This window comes from Microcebus murinus, chromosome 14, assembly GCF_040939455.1.
Source record: "Microcebus murinus isolate Inina chromosome 14, M.murinus_Inina_mat1.0, whole genome shotgun sequence".
NCBI lineage: Eukaryota > Metazoa > Chordata > Mammalia > Primates > Cheirogaleidae > Microcebus > Microcebus murinus.
This window is the reverse complement of record NC_134117.1, coordinates 73003440-73018942: the sequence shown is the minus strand read 5'-3', so window position 1 is coordinate 73018942 and position 15503 is coordinate 73003440. Positions and strand designations below refer to the sequence as shown.

Sequence of the window (15503 nt, the reverse complement as noted above, 5' to 3'; positions counted from 1 at the left end):
TCTTTAAACCCCAGGCCCAGATACTGACATTAAGGCTATTTGATCCAGGGGGAAGTGACAGCAGGACGGGTGCTGTTGGTCGCAGGCTCCCCATCTGGGTCCACCCCACTTGCCTTCCTGGCTCAGGGCCTGCTCAGGGGCGGGACAGCCTGTGTCTGTGCAAGAGGGACTGGGACCCCTGCCCAACAGCATGGCCACAGACATCATCCAGGGGGCAAGGCAGCCAGTAAGAAAAAAAGCTCTGAACTCTCCCCAAAAGAACTGACTTTATTTGAAATAGATTGCAGAGAAGTTCAAGCTTAAGGACATTCTTGAAAGCAACAGTTCCTCTTAATTAAAAGCAATAAACTAAACCATAGACCAGCTAATTCACCAGAAGGATTCAAGGAAAGAGACAGCTAAGAAGGACCCACCTGCTCAGAGACTGACTTCAAAAACTGCTCTTGCCTGAATTTAATTGTGTCAGACTGCTAAATAATTTATATCTCACTGTCAAAAATAATAATTAGTGGAGTCTGGCCAGGTGCTGTGGCTCACACCTATAATCTTCACACTCTGGGAGGCCAAGGCAGGAGGATGGATGGCTTGAGGTCAGGAGTTCCATATCAGCCTGAGCAAGAGTGTGAGACCCCCGTCTCTACTAAAAATAGAAAAAATTAGTCAGCATGATGGTGCATACCTATAGTTTCAGCTACTTGGGAGGCTGAGGGAGGAGGATCACTTGAGCCCAGGAATTTGAGGTTGCTGTGAGCTAGACTAACACCACAGCATGGCACTCTAGTCCAAGCAACAGAGTGAGACTCTGTCTCCAAAAAACAAAAATTAGTGGAGCCTATTTCTATACACTTTCATATGGGAGCCTCATATGGGTGTAATATCAAATGAGACAGACAGTTTAACAGAGAGATAAGAGGAAGAGATAGTCAAAAAGATACCCCACTAAAAACACGATCTTCCCAGGGTGAATATGCACATTCTAATGTGCATTTGTAATTATATACAGCACCTATATTTATTTCTTTATAAATATATACAAATCTATCTGAGGAGTGTCATTAGAGGCTCCACATTACAGGGGACACAGACTTCACTAAAACAGAGTGTGAGGTTACAAAACAAATAAACAAGCAACAACAAAAACAAGCTCAGAAAACCAGGAGAAGCATCAATATTCAGAGTTACTTTTCCCCTAAGAACAGAAATAAGACAAGGAGGTCTGCTCTTGTCACTTCCATTCAATCTGTACAGGAGGTTCTATCCAGGGCATTTAAGCAAGAAAAAGAAATAAAAGGCATCTAAATTGGAAAGGGAGAAGTAAAACTGTCCTCTTCACAGATAACATGATCTTGTTTAGAGAAAATCCCAAAAAATCCACCAAAAGAACTATTAGAACTAATTGAATTCAGCAAGATTACAGGATAAAAGACCAGTATACAGGACGGATTTGAAAACCCCGGAGCGAGGTTCTGCCTACCCGGGGCCGCTGCTGTGCGGAGACCCCCGGCGAAGCCACCGTCGCCATGTCTGACCAGGAGGCAAAACCTTCAACCGAGGACTTGGGGGATAAGAAGGAAGGAGAATACATTAAACTTAAAGTCATTGGACAGGATAGCAGTGAGATTCACTTCAAAGTGAAAATGACAACACATCTCAAGAAACTCAAAGAATCATACTGTCAAAGACAGGGAGTTCCAATGAATTCACTCAGGTTTCTCTTTGAAGGTCAGAGAATTGCTGATAATCATACTCCAAAAGAACTGGGAATGGAGGAAGAAGATGTGATTGAAGTTTATCAGGAACAAACGGGGGTTCATTCAACAGTTTAGATATTCTTTTAATTTTTTTCTTTTCCCTCAATCCTTTTTTATTTTTAAAAATAGTTCTTTTGTAATGTGGTGTTCAAAATGGAATTGAAAACTGGCACCCCATCTCTTTAAAACATCTGGTAATTTGAATTCTAGTGCTCATTATTCATTATCGTTTGTTTTGATTGTGCTGATTTTTGGTGATCAAGCCTCAGTCCCCTTCATATTGCCCACTCCTTTTTTAAAAATTACATGTGTGCACAGAGAGGCCACTGTTTTCAAGACTGTGCATTTTCAGGCTTGTGATAAATAAGATCGACCAATGCAGGTGTTCATAATGACTTTACAATTGGCCCTGAAGTTCTAGCATGTGATTGCTTCACTCCTGGACTGTGACTTTCAGTGGGAGATGGAAGTTTTTCAGAGAACTGAACTGTGGAAAAATGACCTTTCCTTAACATGAAGCTACTTTTCAAATTTGAGGGTCTGGACCAAAAGAAGAGGAATATCCAGTTGGAGTCAAGCTGACAGAAAAGGTGAGAGTAATGAATAACTCCAAAGATGGCTTCACTGAAGAGAAGGCATTTTAAAGATTTTTAAAAAATCTTGGGAGAAGATCCCAGAAAAAGTTCTAATTTTCATTAGCAATTAATAAAGTTATTCATGCAGAAGTGTATACAATAGAACACTGCTCTTTTTGATTTTATTTGTACTTTTTGGCCTGGGAATATGGGTTTTGAATGGACACTGTCTGTACCAGCTTCATTAAAATAAACAATATTTGTAAAAATAAAAAAAAAAAAAAAAAAAGACCAGTATACAAAAGTCAACTGTATTTCTAAACACTTTCAGTGAACATTACAAAAATAAAGAAAACATTCACGGTAGCATCAAAAAGAATAATAGTCTTAGAAATAAATTTAACAAAAGAATTGCAAAATGTATTCTCTGAAAAATGCAAAACATTGTTGAAAAAAATTAAAGAACTAAATAAATGGAAAAACATCCTGTGTTCATGGATCAGAAGACTTAACATTGTTAAGATGACAACACTCCTCAAACTGATCTACAAAGTCAGTGCAATCCCTATTAGTATTCCAGTTGACATCTTTGTAGAAATTGGCAAACTGATTCTAAAATTCATATGGAATTGCAAGGAACTCAGAATAGACAAAACAATCCAGGAAAAGAAAAGTAAAGTAGGAGAATTCATACTTCCTGATATCAAAATGTAATACAAATCAATAATAATGAACATAGCGTAGTACTGGCAAAGGCTAGACATATAGATCAATGGAACAGAATTGAAAGTCCAGAAGTAAACCCATATGTCTATGGTCAACTGATTTTCAACAAAGCTGCCAAGACTATCCAATAAAGAAAGAATGGTCTTCTCAACAAATGGTGCTAAATCAAATAGACAGCCACATGCAAAAGAATGAAGGTGGACCCTTACCTCACCCCATACACAAAAGTTAACTCAAAAAGAATCAAAAGCTGGGCGTGGTGGCTCATGCCTGTAATCCTAGCACTCTGGGAGGCCGACGTGGGCGGATTGCTCCAGGTCAAGAGCGAGACCCAGTCTCTACTATAAATAGAAAGAAATTAATTGGCCAACTAATATATATAGAAAACTTAGCCAGGCATAGCGGCGCATGCCTGTAGTCCCAGCTACTCAGGAGGCTGAGGAAGGAGGATTGCTTGAGCCCAGGAGTTTGAGGTTGCTGTGAGCTAGGCTGACGCCACCGCACTCACTCTAGCCTGGGCAACAAAGCGAGACTCTGTCTCAAAAAAATGAAAAATAAAAATAAATAAATATAAGAGCTAAAACTGTGAAACTCTTAAAGACATAGGGTTAAATTTTTATGACCTTAGATTTGGCAATGGATTTTTAAATGTGACTCTAAAAGCATAAACAACAAAAGAAAAAATAGATAAACTGGACTTCACAAAAATTAAAAACTTTTGTAAGTCAAAGGACACCATCACGAAAAGTAAAAAAATCCGGGCACGGTGGCTCACACCTGTAATCCCAGTACTCTGGGAGGCTGAGGCCGGAGGATTGCTTGAGCCCAGGAGTTTCAGGTTATGGTGAGCTATGATTGAGCCGCCACACTCCAGCCTGGCAACAGAGTGAGACCCTGTCTCTGAGAAAAAGAAAAGACCGTGAAAAAGACAATCCACAGAATCGAAGAAAATGTTTGCAAATCATGTGTCTGATAAGGGGCTTATATCTAGAATATATAAAGTATATAAAAACTCTTACAATTTAATAGTAAAATCACAACCCAATTTAAAAATAGGCAAAGAGGCCAGGCGCGGTGGCTCACGCCTGTAATCCTAGCCCCCTGGGAGGCTGAGGTGGGGGGATTGCTCAAGGTCAGGAGTTGGAAACCAGCCTGAGCAAGAGTGAGACCCCATCTCTACTATAAATAGAAATTAATTGGCCAACTAAAAACATATATATATAAAATTAGCCAGGCCTGGTGGCACATGCCTGTAGTCTCAGCTACTCGGGAGGCTGAGGCAGGAGGATCGCCTTAGCCCAGGAGTTTGAGGTTGCTGTGAGCTAGGCTGACACCACGGACACCATGGCCCTCTAGCCCAGGCAACAAAGTGAGACTCTGTCTCAAAAAAAAAAGTAGGCAAAGAATCTGAAAAATAGACATTTCTCCAAGGAGCATGTACAAATGGCCAATAGGCATGTGAAAAGATGTTGGACACCCTGGTCCTCAGAGAAATACAAATAAAACCACAATGAAACCACTTTACATGCACTAGAATGGCTAGAACCAGAAAGTGAGCTAAGAAGTGTTGAGGATGTGAAGAAAATGGAAGCCTTGCACACTGCTGATGGGAATGCATGATGATGGTACAGCCACTTGGCAAAGCAGTCTGTCAGTTCCTCAAATGATTAAACGTAGACTTACCACATGACCCAGCACATACACTTACAGGTAAATGCCCAAAAGGAATGAAAGCATATGTCTACACCAAAACTTATACACGAGGCTGGGCACGGTGGCTCACCTGTAATCTTAGCACTCTGAGAGGCCGAGGCAGGAGGATCGCTTGAGGTCAGGAGTTCAAGACCAGCCTGAGCAAGAGCAAGACACTATCTCTCCTAAAAATAGAAAAAATTACCCAGTCAACTAAAAATAGAGACAAAAAATTAGCTGGGTGGCGAGCACCTGTAGTCCCAGCTACTCAGGAGGCTGAGGCAGGAGGATCTCTTGAGCCCAGGAGTTTGAGGTTGCTGTGAGCTAGGCTGATGACACAGCACTCACTCTAGCCTTGGTGACACAATGAGACTGTCTCAAAAAAAAAAAAAAAAAAAACAAAGGAACAATGAAAAAGTGTAGAGGAGTGCTAAAATTAATTATAAGTGGAGAAATGATATGGATATGCAAATATACACACACATATATATCTCTGTAAATTGGTAGTTATGCACTTACATATAGTAGTTAGCTAAACTTAATGTTTAAATGGACACTACATATAGAAATACTATAAATATTCACATTTCTTAATAGATGTGTACAGTGATTCAATAAATATATAGCCAAATACTTAATGGTAAGATAAGTTTACCTGTTAAGGCTCTTGGACACTTTTCCCACCAAAAGCTCCAACTGGCTCATGCAAGGATGGCCCTGCACAGTTCTGTGTGGAGGGTGCCAGTGAGGAAACTTAGGGCCTGTGGAAGCAGACGCCCAGGGGGGCAGCACCAGCCAGTGGTGAGATAGATGGGAAATATAAGAAAGTGAAGGTTATGGTATTCAGTGTGCATTGAGCACTCTAGGCCAGGCGCGCTCCTAGAACCTTTACGGGAGTCACCCGTTTCGTCCTCCCCACCCTGAGGCAGGTTATTCTATCATACCTAAATTAGAGGAAACTAGGACCCAATAAGGGAACAGCTGGCACACCAGTAACTTTATAAATCTTTAAAATGTCATACCTTTGCTTTCCTTTTTCCACCCTTGCCAAAAAAAAAAATAAATAAATAAAAACTAAAATGTCATGACAATTAGTGGGCTAGTCTTGATTTTTAAAGACAACTTCAGGTTTGAACAAATTTGCAGACACCCTAAATCTACTCCCCCAACCTGGGAGTGTCTCCACACTGTGGAAAGCAGCAGGGAGGGTAGGATTAATGCCAAAACTGTCCTTGACCACCCCCTTCCAGCCAGAGGCAGTGGGCTCTGCTCATCTCCTGCTTTGGGACCCCTTAGCTTCTCTTAGTGACTCACAGGCCATGCCCCAGAAAAATCCCTGGGTGCATGAAAAAATTCACTAACCACTTACTTCATGCTTGGTAGAACTGTGGCCAGAGCAGGGAATTGCTGGGCCTGGCCTCGAGGGAGACACCAACAGAAACGCATGGAGCCACAGAAATTCCAGAGACAAGCAAATGCAGGAGGACATTGGGAAAGTATTGCAAAGATGCAGAAATAAGGATGGAAACAACTCAGAGATGCTGGGGAGGGGAAGAGGGCAGAGAAAGACTCTTCTAGAAAGATCCAGAAAGTCAGATAGAAATTAAGAAATACATTTCTTAAAGATTGTGCCTAAAAGAAGAAAAAGAAATACAGAGACACACAGAAGGCCCCTGCTGCCCTCTTCCCTGCGACACAGGGTGGAAAAAGAGATGTGTTCTCTGAGCTGAGGCCAGGCGGGGCGGGGAGCCTCCAACAGGAAGAGCTCTGACCCTGCTCTTCCTGTGCACTCCCAGCCAGGCCTCCTGCCCCTGTGAAGCTGAACACACAGCTTCAGAAGGTCCTGCGGGCTCGGGTCCTAGTCCTCCCTGGGATGTTTTAGTTCAAATGGGCTTGTTGTGGGCCTTGCCGCAGGATGGGCAGGTCCAGTTTTACAGTTTCCCAAATTCTGCTGCTGCTGCTGTGTGTGTGTGTGTGTGTGTGTGTGTGTGTGTGAGAGAGAGAGAGAGAGAGAGAGTGACAGACAGACAGACAGACAGACAGAGCGCATTTATCTAGGAGAAAACAAAATGACTGGCGGTTTCCTCCCAACAGCTCTGAGGCACTGAGGCACATAAAAAACTGTGAACTTGCAGGGACCAGTGATCCTTCCTGGCCTTGGCTGAAGACCCCTTCCTAGCTGATTTAACAACAGAACCTGCCCCAACCCTGGATGGCTGCGGCCACGCCCAGCTGCCTGTGCGGACTGTGGCCGCTAGTGGAGCCAGGGTCACAGGAGCGTGGCGCAGGCCCCTGGAGAAGCAGGGAGTGACTGTGGAGGGACTGGGCAAGGTGGGAGATGTGGCCTCTCAATCTGCCTCTCAGGAGACGTTCTCCTACGTTCTCCCCTTACCTCCCCCGCCCGACCACACTCAGCACTCTTCAACAGAAAGGCTGCCTGTGCCCCAGGCCTGCACTCTGGAACCTGACCACCCGGATTCTAACTCTAGTCCCAACACTTACCAGATGGCTGAAGTTACCAGGTGACTTTACCTCTCTGTGCCTCCATTTCCCATACGTAAAGTGGAATATTGATAGCACCAACTTCACCAAACAGGTAAAACTTGGGACTTTGGAGTTAGAACGGCCTCAGGGAAGTCACTTAATCTTTTTTTGTCAGTCTCTCATCTGTAAAATGAGCAGGATGACTCTACACCCAGGGGTGTTCAGTAGCTGATGAAGCCTTTCCAGAGCCCCTGAAGGTCCGGAGACAGGCGACTTGGCCACTGTGACTGTCCCAGGCCGTCCTCAGCCTCCTGCACAGGACCTGCTTCCTACCTCTTCCTCTTTGCCCTGCTCCATGCAGCCCAGCCTCCCAAACAATCCCTCGTTCCTCATCAGCGCAGGCTGCCGCACAGTGGCTTCCCATCAGCAAGAACAGTCCCTTATCTGCCCAGTGCAGCCTTGGCCTGCAAATCCTCAAAACAGTCCTTCCATTCCCACGGCAGAAACCTGCTGCACCACCTGCTAGGTCACCACCCTGTCTTCCCCAAATGAGGGTTGTTGTGGTCGCTTTGCTGTGGACCTTCCTGCTCCCTGAATTCTAGAAGCGTCTAAATGCTGGGCGCTTTTCATGCACACCCTAACCCGCCCCAGAATGATCATGCAATCGCTGGCCCTGAGCAGACCATCGCTTCACTGCGGGGAAACCCTGCCAGCGCCCACTCTCCACTCCCCCTGAGGGCGCCGCTCCTTTCCCTGCAACCCAGATGTGGGCCCAGTCTGAACTATGCACTCATTTTTTCAATTGCATCTATTTCCATCCTTCCATATGTATATACTATATATATATATAGTATATATATATATGCACTATACATATCTAGTCCTGAACTTCATATAAACGGTATTCTTCTGCATCCTTGTTTCATTTGATGCTTGGTACACTTAATCCCATGGGTATACCTGACTAGTTCACTTGGGTCACTGAGGAATGATGTCCTAACCCACAAAAATGCTGTGATTATCTTTCTCCTGTCAATCGAGAAATTTCTTCTGTCAATGTAGATCTACGTTGTTTCTTGTTTTTTAATTTTTTTTTTGAGACAAAGTCTCACTCTTGTTGCCCAAGCCAGAGTGCCGTGGTGTCAGCCTAGCTCACAGCAACCTCAAACTCCTGGGCTTAAGTGATCCTTCGGCCTCAGCCTCCCAAGTAGCTGGGACTACAGGCATGCGCCACCATGCCCAGCTAATTTTTTCTATATATATATTAGTTAGCCAATTAATTTCTTTCTATTTATAGTAGAGACAGGATCTAGCTCTTGCTCAGGCTGGTTTTGAACTCCTGAGCTTGAGCAATCCACCCGCTTCGGCCTCCCAGAGTGCTAGGATTACATGTGTGAGCCACCGCGCCTGGCCTTGTTTTTTTAATTTTATTTCTATTAAAAAGAGTGCTTGGGGCCGGGCGCTGTGGCTCACGCCTGTAATCCTAGCTCTTGGGAGGCCAAGGCGGGCGGATTGCTCAAGGTCAGGAGTTCAAAACCAGCCTGAGCAAGAGCGAGACCCCGTCTCTACTATAAACAGAAAGAAATTAATTGGCCAACTGATATATATATAAAAAAAAAATTAGCCGGGCATGGTGGCACATGCCTGTAGTCCCAGCTACTCGGGAGGCTGAGGCAGAAGGATCGCTTGAGCCCAGGAGTTTGAGGTTGCTGTGAGCTAGGCTGACGCCACGGCACTCACTCTAACCTGGACAACAAAAGTGAGACTCTGTCTCAAAAAAAAAAAAAAAAAAAAGAGTGCTTGGGGGTAACACGTCTGCGCTTATCCTAAAGCTTCTGAAGCTTAAACCCCACACCTCAGCCACACCCACACCAGTACCCACTTTCTCTACAGCCAGATCCCCTGTCCACAGCCAGCCAGACTCCCCCCATCCACTGCCAGAATGTCCCCAAGTTCCAGCCTCCCATCCTGGCCCATCTCCACACTCTGCCCATCCCACACCCAGACCCTCCCACCAAGGCCAGCCCTCCCAACACCTACTCGAGCTCCCTCCCCACAGCCTGAGCCTTCTCCCACGCCCAGCTCCACCCAGGCCCAGGCCTCCCCCATGCATAGGACCTTCTCCACTGCCCCATACTCCAATGTCCAAGCCCCCACATTCCAGGTCCCACACGACTCCTAGCCATCCTCCCTCATGTCTGAGCAGCACACGCTCAGGGGCCTTCCCCACAGCTGTGCCAGCTACACCCAGGTTCCCTGCCCACTACCAGATCCTCCCCCTACCCCTTCGGGACCCTCCACACTCTCCTCAATGCCACCCACCACACACCCAGGGGCCCTTCCAAGGCCTTTGGGGTTTTGTGGCCACAATGTAACTAATGAGCATTGTCAATTCAAAGAATGTCTAAGACCAGGCACTGCACAGGAAACCATGGAACTCCCTTGTGAAATGCTGTTTTTATATGAAAAACACTTGATAGAAGTTTCTCCAAAATTGACAGCATCCAAAACTTTCACACGACACTGGCAATAATAAACGGTGAAACGGAATGCACATTTTCTAAACTATCAGTAAAAATTTTTACAGGAGTTGGTCAATCCTGCCAGAACATTCATTTATCTAACATTCTTTCTCATGGAAATTATTCAAGTATTCTACATAGTTAAGTGAAGCAGTGATCATTGTTATGCAGTTAATATTACCAGTAAAATTAATGACAGGCAATTAATTTTAAATTCTAGCATTTGGAATTTTGTTATGTTTTTTTAAAACTTGCAATTGTTTTGCTTTTGTTTATCATTCTAATATTACTTTTATCATTCTAAATAAATATAAACTTTCAAACAAACCTGTTATATTCATAATTTCATGTTCTTTTCTTAGAGATAACTCCCTCTATTGTGCCAACTTAGCTTCCACTTCTGGATCTATCCTCTTCCTGCCCCAGAAGGTGTGTGTCTGTTCCTCTGCAAGCCACACCCCTGGCGTCACTATTAGGCACCAGATGTACACCACTTCAGCTTTCAGAGGCAATGCCAATCATTTTCCAAGGCAGTTGCACCAATTTAGGAATGGAATTGAGACCCGTGCACTCCACTCTACCCAAGCCTCGGGGCCTAGAAGGTCCTAGTCACCACTGTCAGTGAAAAGGTAGAAAAAAATAGCAAACTCTGCCCATTCCTCAAGGCATAAGTGGCTTTCCAGTTCCTCTCTGGTAGAGGCAATGGCTTCGGATACTCAGTGTGGAAAATCCCAATGTTGATCATTAGAAGTTAATATGTTAATATTTTACTAGTTTATTAAGAACGTAGGGGCATGTAATAGCTCTCAAGAATTTACAACATCAAACCGCAAGACATTTTAATTTTACATTATAGAAAAAGGTTAAAACTGCTACTTAATTTTTTAAACGCCATTGGATTTTTTTCCCCATTGTTTACCAAATTTCAGCTTCTTCAATGGCTCTTTTTAGTTTGGTAAACATTGATTGGAGGTACTTGTTATTCTCTCTTGTGGTCAGACTGGAGTAGAGTGGAACACTAGCTCCCTTTGTTTATTGGTAAACCAGAATAACAAATGGCTGCAAAATGTTGCTGGGTTTTTATTTTTATTTATTTTATTTTTTATTTTTTTATTTTTTCCAGCATATTATGGGGGTACAAATGTTAAGGTTACATATATTTCCCTTGCCTTCCTTCCCCTATTACTTACTGGGTTTTTAATAAGCTACTTCAGTGAGACAGCGGAGACTTTGTAAAGCTCTGACTTCATTTGAATCCAGATTTCAGGTGGCCACAAATCCAATGAATTCTTTATTTAACAGACATTCTTCCACAAACTGCTGACATTCACCTTCACGTTCTATGCTAACACAGAACTAAGAACTTTGCAGTGCCTTTGGTCTCTTGAGCCACAGTTTCTAAGAGTCTTTGAAGTTAAACATTCAGTGCCAGTAAAAATATTCTTTTTTCTATTACTACCAAGTAAGAAAGTGGTTCTCCTTATCAGACACTTAATCTCATTATAACCTACCTATTTGTATAAAGATTTAGGTAAAGAGTTCAATGGAGAGACATTTCTTGGAATAAGAGCCACTGGTTCAAGATAAGAAACCGTTTTCATAAATTATGCTCTAATCTAAAATCTGGGTATGTACTTGACTTCATTTGCTCAATTTAACTGGAGGAAATGGCAAAGAGAAATTTATGACTGTGGCTTCCAAATGTTTAAAACCTATGTTTCTATCACTGACCAACTCTGACTTCCCAGTCTAAGAAAGCTGTCTCTCTCTACCCCATCACTCTGCAACTGCAGCCTGCTTTTTGTGTCTTCACTCATCAATCCATACTTGAAATATTATACTGTCTTTTTCTGTCTCCTACTTGTTACCCCACCATGATATCAGCCCTTAGGGGCACGAGGTTTGTGCTACCTGCTTTGGAGCCCCCAGTGCCTGGAACAGCTTCGGAAGTATAGCAGGACTTCCTGATACGTTGAATCAATCACTAAAAACCAAGTAACTGTATTAGAATGAAAATACTTTGAAAATTGTGTTACATATAAATGACAGGAGGCTCTTTTGTGTTCCTGCACTAGGCTCCAACAGATCAGACTAAAAATCCAAATGGAGTCACATCTGGCCTTTCACTGGGGGGGATAAAGAGAGAGAGAGAGACAGCCAAATTTCCCAAATGGGCCAGTTTTAATCATCATAATAATGAAGTGTCCTGTGCCTTTATTCCTTACAACAAAAAGTAACCTGATGTTAACCAGTTATTTTTCTATTGCTGTTTCCCTGTTCCAAAAGTTACAAGGAAAGTAACTTTAAAACGATCAATTCACTTTTTGTTGTGTGAACTAAAATAAAATCTTAAGGCTTCCCCGCCCACCAGCTGACTGAATGGATCCCCTCTTGGCCAAGGGAATATCCTAAAACTAAACTGCCTGCCACCAGGAGAGAGGTCGGACATGCCTCATGCCCCCCACCCTTCTTGGAGACATCCTTTGTAACCATTAACAGGCCTAAGTGTATGCAAGACAAACCTGCAGATCTCAGTTTACAGACAAATATATGTCCCTTGGCTTGTCTCTGATAAACACACCTCCTTATCTTAAAAACATTGCAAGCCTTTAGACAAAGCTTCATGTCTTTTTTAGCCAATTACAAATCAAAGAATCTTTAAACCTACCTATAACCTGTAAGCTGCCCCCCTTGGAGATGGCCCACCTTTTTGGGCCAAGCCAATGTATGCCTCCCACGTATTGATTTATGACTTTACCTGTAACATCTGTCTCCTTGAAATGTATAAAACCAAACTGTAACCAGCCACAGCGAGTTCACTTGCTCAAGGCTTCTTGGGAGTGGCTCCAGGTCATGGTCGTACAATTTGGCTCAGAATAAATCTCTAGAGTACTATTCAGCTATTAGAAACAATGGTGATACAGCACCTCTTGTATTTTCCTGGATAGAGCTGGAACTCATTCTACTAAGTGAAGTATCCCAAGAATGGAAAAATAAGCACCACATGTACTCACCAGCAAACTGGTATTAACTGATCAACACATAAGTGCACATATAGGAATAACATTTATCGGGCGTTGGGCAGATGGGAGGGGAGAGGAGGGGATGGGTATATACATACATAATGAGTGATCGCACTGTCTGGGGGATGGACACGCTTGAAGCTCTGACTGGGGTGGGGGGAAAGGCAACACACATAACCTAAACATTTGTACCCCCATAATAAGGAAATAAATACAAAGAATGAATAATAAATAAAGAATAAATCTCTTTAAAATTATTTTATGGAGTTTGGCTTTTCCCTTGACAGTTGTTTCTGTTTTTCTTTTTTTTAATTTGTTTTGAGACAGAGTCTCGCTTTGTTGCCCAGGCTAGAGTGAGTGCCATGGCGTCAGCCTAGCTCACAGCAACCTCAAACTCCTGGGCTCAAGTGATCCTGCTGCCTCAGCCTCCCGAGTAGCTGGGACTACAGGCATGCGCCACCATGCCCGGCTAATTATTTCTATATATATTCGTTGGCCAATTAATTTCTTTCTATTTATAGTAGAGACGGGATCTCGCTCTTGCTCAGGTTGGTTTCAAACTCCTGAGCTCAAAGGATCCGCCCGCCTGGGCCTCCCAGAGAGCTAGGATTACAGGTGTGAGCCACTGCGCCTGGCCATACCTGGCTAATTTTTAAACTTTTTGTAGACATGGAGTCTCACGATGTTGTTCAGGCTGGTCTCAAACTCCCAGCTGCAAGCGATCCTCCCACCTCCTTCCCCCAAAGTGCTAGGATTAAGGTGTGAGCTACCACACTGGCTGTTTTTTTTTTTTATTTATTTGTTTTGAGACAGAGTATCGCTTTGTTGCCCAAGCTAGAGCGAGTGCCATGGCGTCAGCCTAGCTCACAGCAACCTCAAACTCCTGGGCTCAAGTGATCCTGCTGCCTTGGCCTCCCAAGTAGCTGGGACTGCAGGCATGCGCTGCCATGCCCAGCTAATTTTTTCTATATATATTAGCTGGCCAATTAATTTCTTTCTATTTATAATAGAGACATCAAAGAGATCTCTTGTATAAGTCCATGCTTTTTGCTTTGACTGGAAAAGCAGGTGTTGTTGGCCATGGGAAGTCACGTACCAAAGAGTAGCTGGGAAAGTAGCTGGCATGAGAAAATAGATGTGGGACGCTTGCCCAATTAAACTGTATATAATAAATTGACCAGCACTTTTCCAGTGCTTCAGTCTGAAACCATCTTGTCTCTGTGTCCTTTTTTTTTCCGGGGCTGCAGCCAATTCTGTCTGTCTGCGAATTAAGTATATGTTCTGTGTATGTCATCCCCCGTTCTGTAATCGGGCCACGACAGTGTGGTTATGCAGGACTGTAGTCCCAGCTATTTGGGAGGCTGAGGCAAAAGCATCGCTTGAGCCCAGGAGTTTGAGATTGCAGTGAGCTATGATGATGCCACTGCACTCTAGCCAGGGTGACAGAGCAAGACTTTGTCTAAAAAAAAAAAAAATTGGCCGGGTGCAGTGGCTCACGCCTGTAATCCTAGCTCTCTGAGAGGCAAAGGCGGGAGGATTGCTCGAGCTCAGGAGTTCGAAACCAGCCTGAGCAAGAGCGAGACCCCGTCTCTACTATAAATAGAAAGAAATTAATTGGCCAACTAATATATATACAAAAAATTAGCCGGGCATGGTGGCGAATGCCTGTAGTCCCAGCTACTTGGGAGCCTGAGGCAGGAGGATTGCTTGAGCCAGGAGTTTGAGGTTGCTGTGAGCTAGGCTGATGCCATGGCACTCACTCTAGCCTGGGCAACAAAGTGAGACTCTGTCTCAAAAAAAAAAAAAAAAGAATTAAACTAAATTATTGTAATTTTGTCTTTTGATAGTTATAAAATGTATTAAAGTATGGTACACATTGTATATATATGTACAGTGATATGAACTTTTCAACAACTGCCATTCCAGCAAAAAGAAAATGTAAGCCGGGCGTGGTGGCTCACGCCTGTAATCCTAGCACTTTGGGAGGCTGAGGCGGGCGGATTGCTCAAGGTCAGGAGTTCGAAACCAGCCTGAGCGAGATCCCGTCTCTACCAAAAATAGAAATAAATTAATTGACCAACCAAAAATATATATACAAAAAATTAGCCGGGCATGCTGGCGCATGCCTGTAGTCCCAGCTACTCGGGAGGCTGAGGCAGTAGGATCACTGAGCCCTGGAGATTGAGGTTGCTGTGAGCCAGGCTGATGCCACGGCACTGACTCTAGCTTGGGCAACAAAGTGAGACTCTGTCTCAAAAAAAAAAAAAAAAAAAAAAAAGAAAAAAGAAAATGTACATTTATTGACATAAAATATCTAAATATTATCATTGCATAAAAACCACATACACATGCATAACAAAGAACTATATGTATATATATATATATATTTATATATATATATATATATTTTTTTTTTTTTGAGACAGAGTCTCACTTTGTTGCCCAGGCTAGAGTGAGTGCCATGGCATCAGCCTAGCTCACAGCAACCTCAAACTCCTGGGCTCAGGCAATCCTCCTGTCTCAGCCTCCCAAGTAGCTGGGACTACAGGCATGTGCCACCATGCCCGGCTAATTTTTTCTACATATTTTTAGTTGTCCAATTAATTTCTTTCTATTTTTAGTAGAGATGGGGTCTGGTTTTGAACTCCTGACCTCAAGCAATCCGCCTGCCTCGGCCTCCCAGAGTGCTAGGATTACAGGCGTGAGCCACCGCCCTCGGCCTATATTTTT

General features: G+C 43.5%; 1 protein-coding gene and 1 long non-coding RNA gene across 2 annotated transcripts; one reads left to right on the top strand and one right to left on the bottom strand.

Annotated features, from left to right (window-relative positions):
- Positions 1-247: 247 nt before the first annotated feature.
- LOC142875578 (uncharacterized) lies at positions 248-8415 on the bottom strand. Its single transcript, XR_012922917.1, has 3 exons — positions 7247-8415; positions 4836-4929; positions 248-640 (listed from the first exon to the last, which is right to left on the bottom strand). It is a non-coding gene; the product is annotated as an uncharacterized LOC142875578 (long non-coding RNA).
- On the top strand, positions 1415-2618 carry LOC105878991 (small ubiquitin-related modifier 1-like). Its single transcript, XM_076010254.1, has one exon. It carries the CDS (start codon positions 1521-1523, stop codon positions 1824-1826), a length of 306 nt encoding a protein of 101 aa, XP_075866369.1. The 5' UTR covers positions 1415-1520; the 3' UTR covers positions 1827-2618.
- Positions 8416-15503: the final 7088 nt, after the last annotated feature.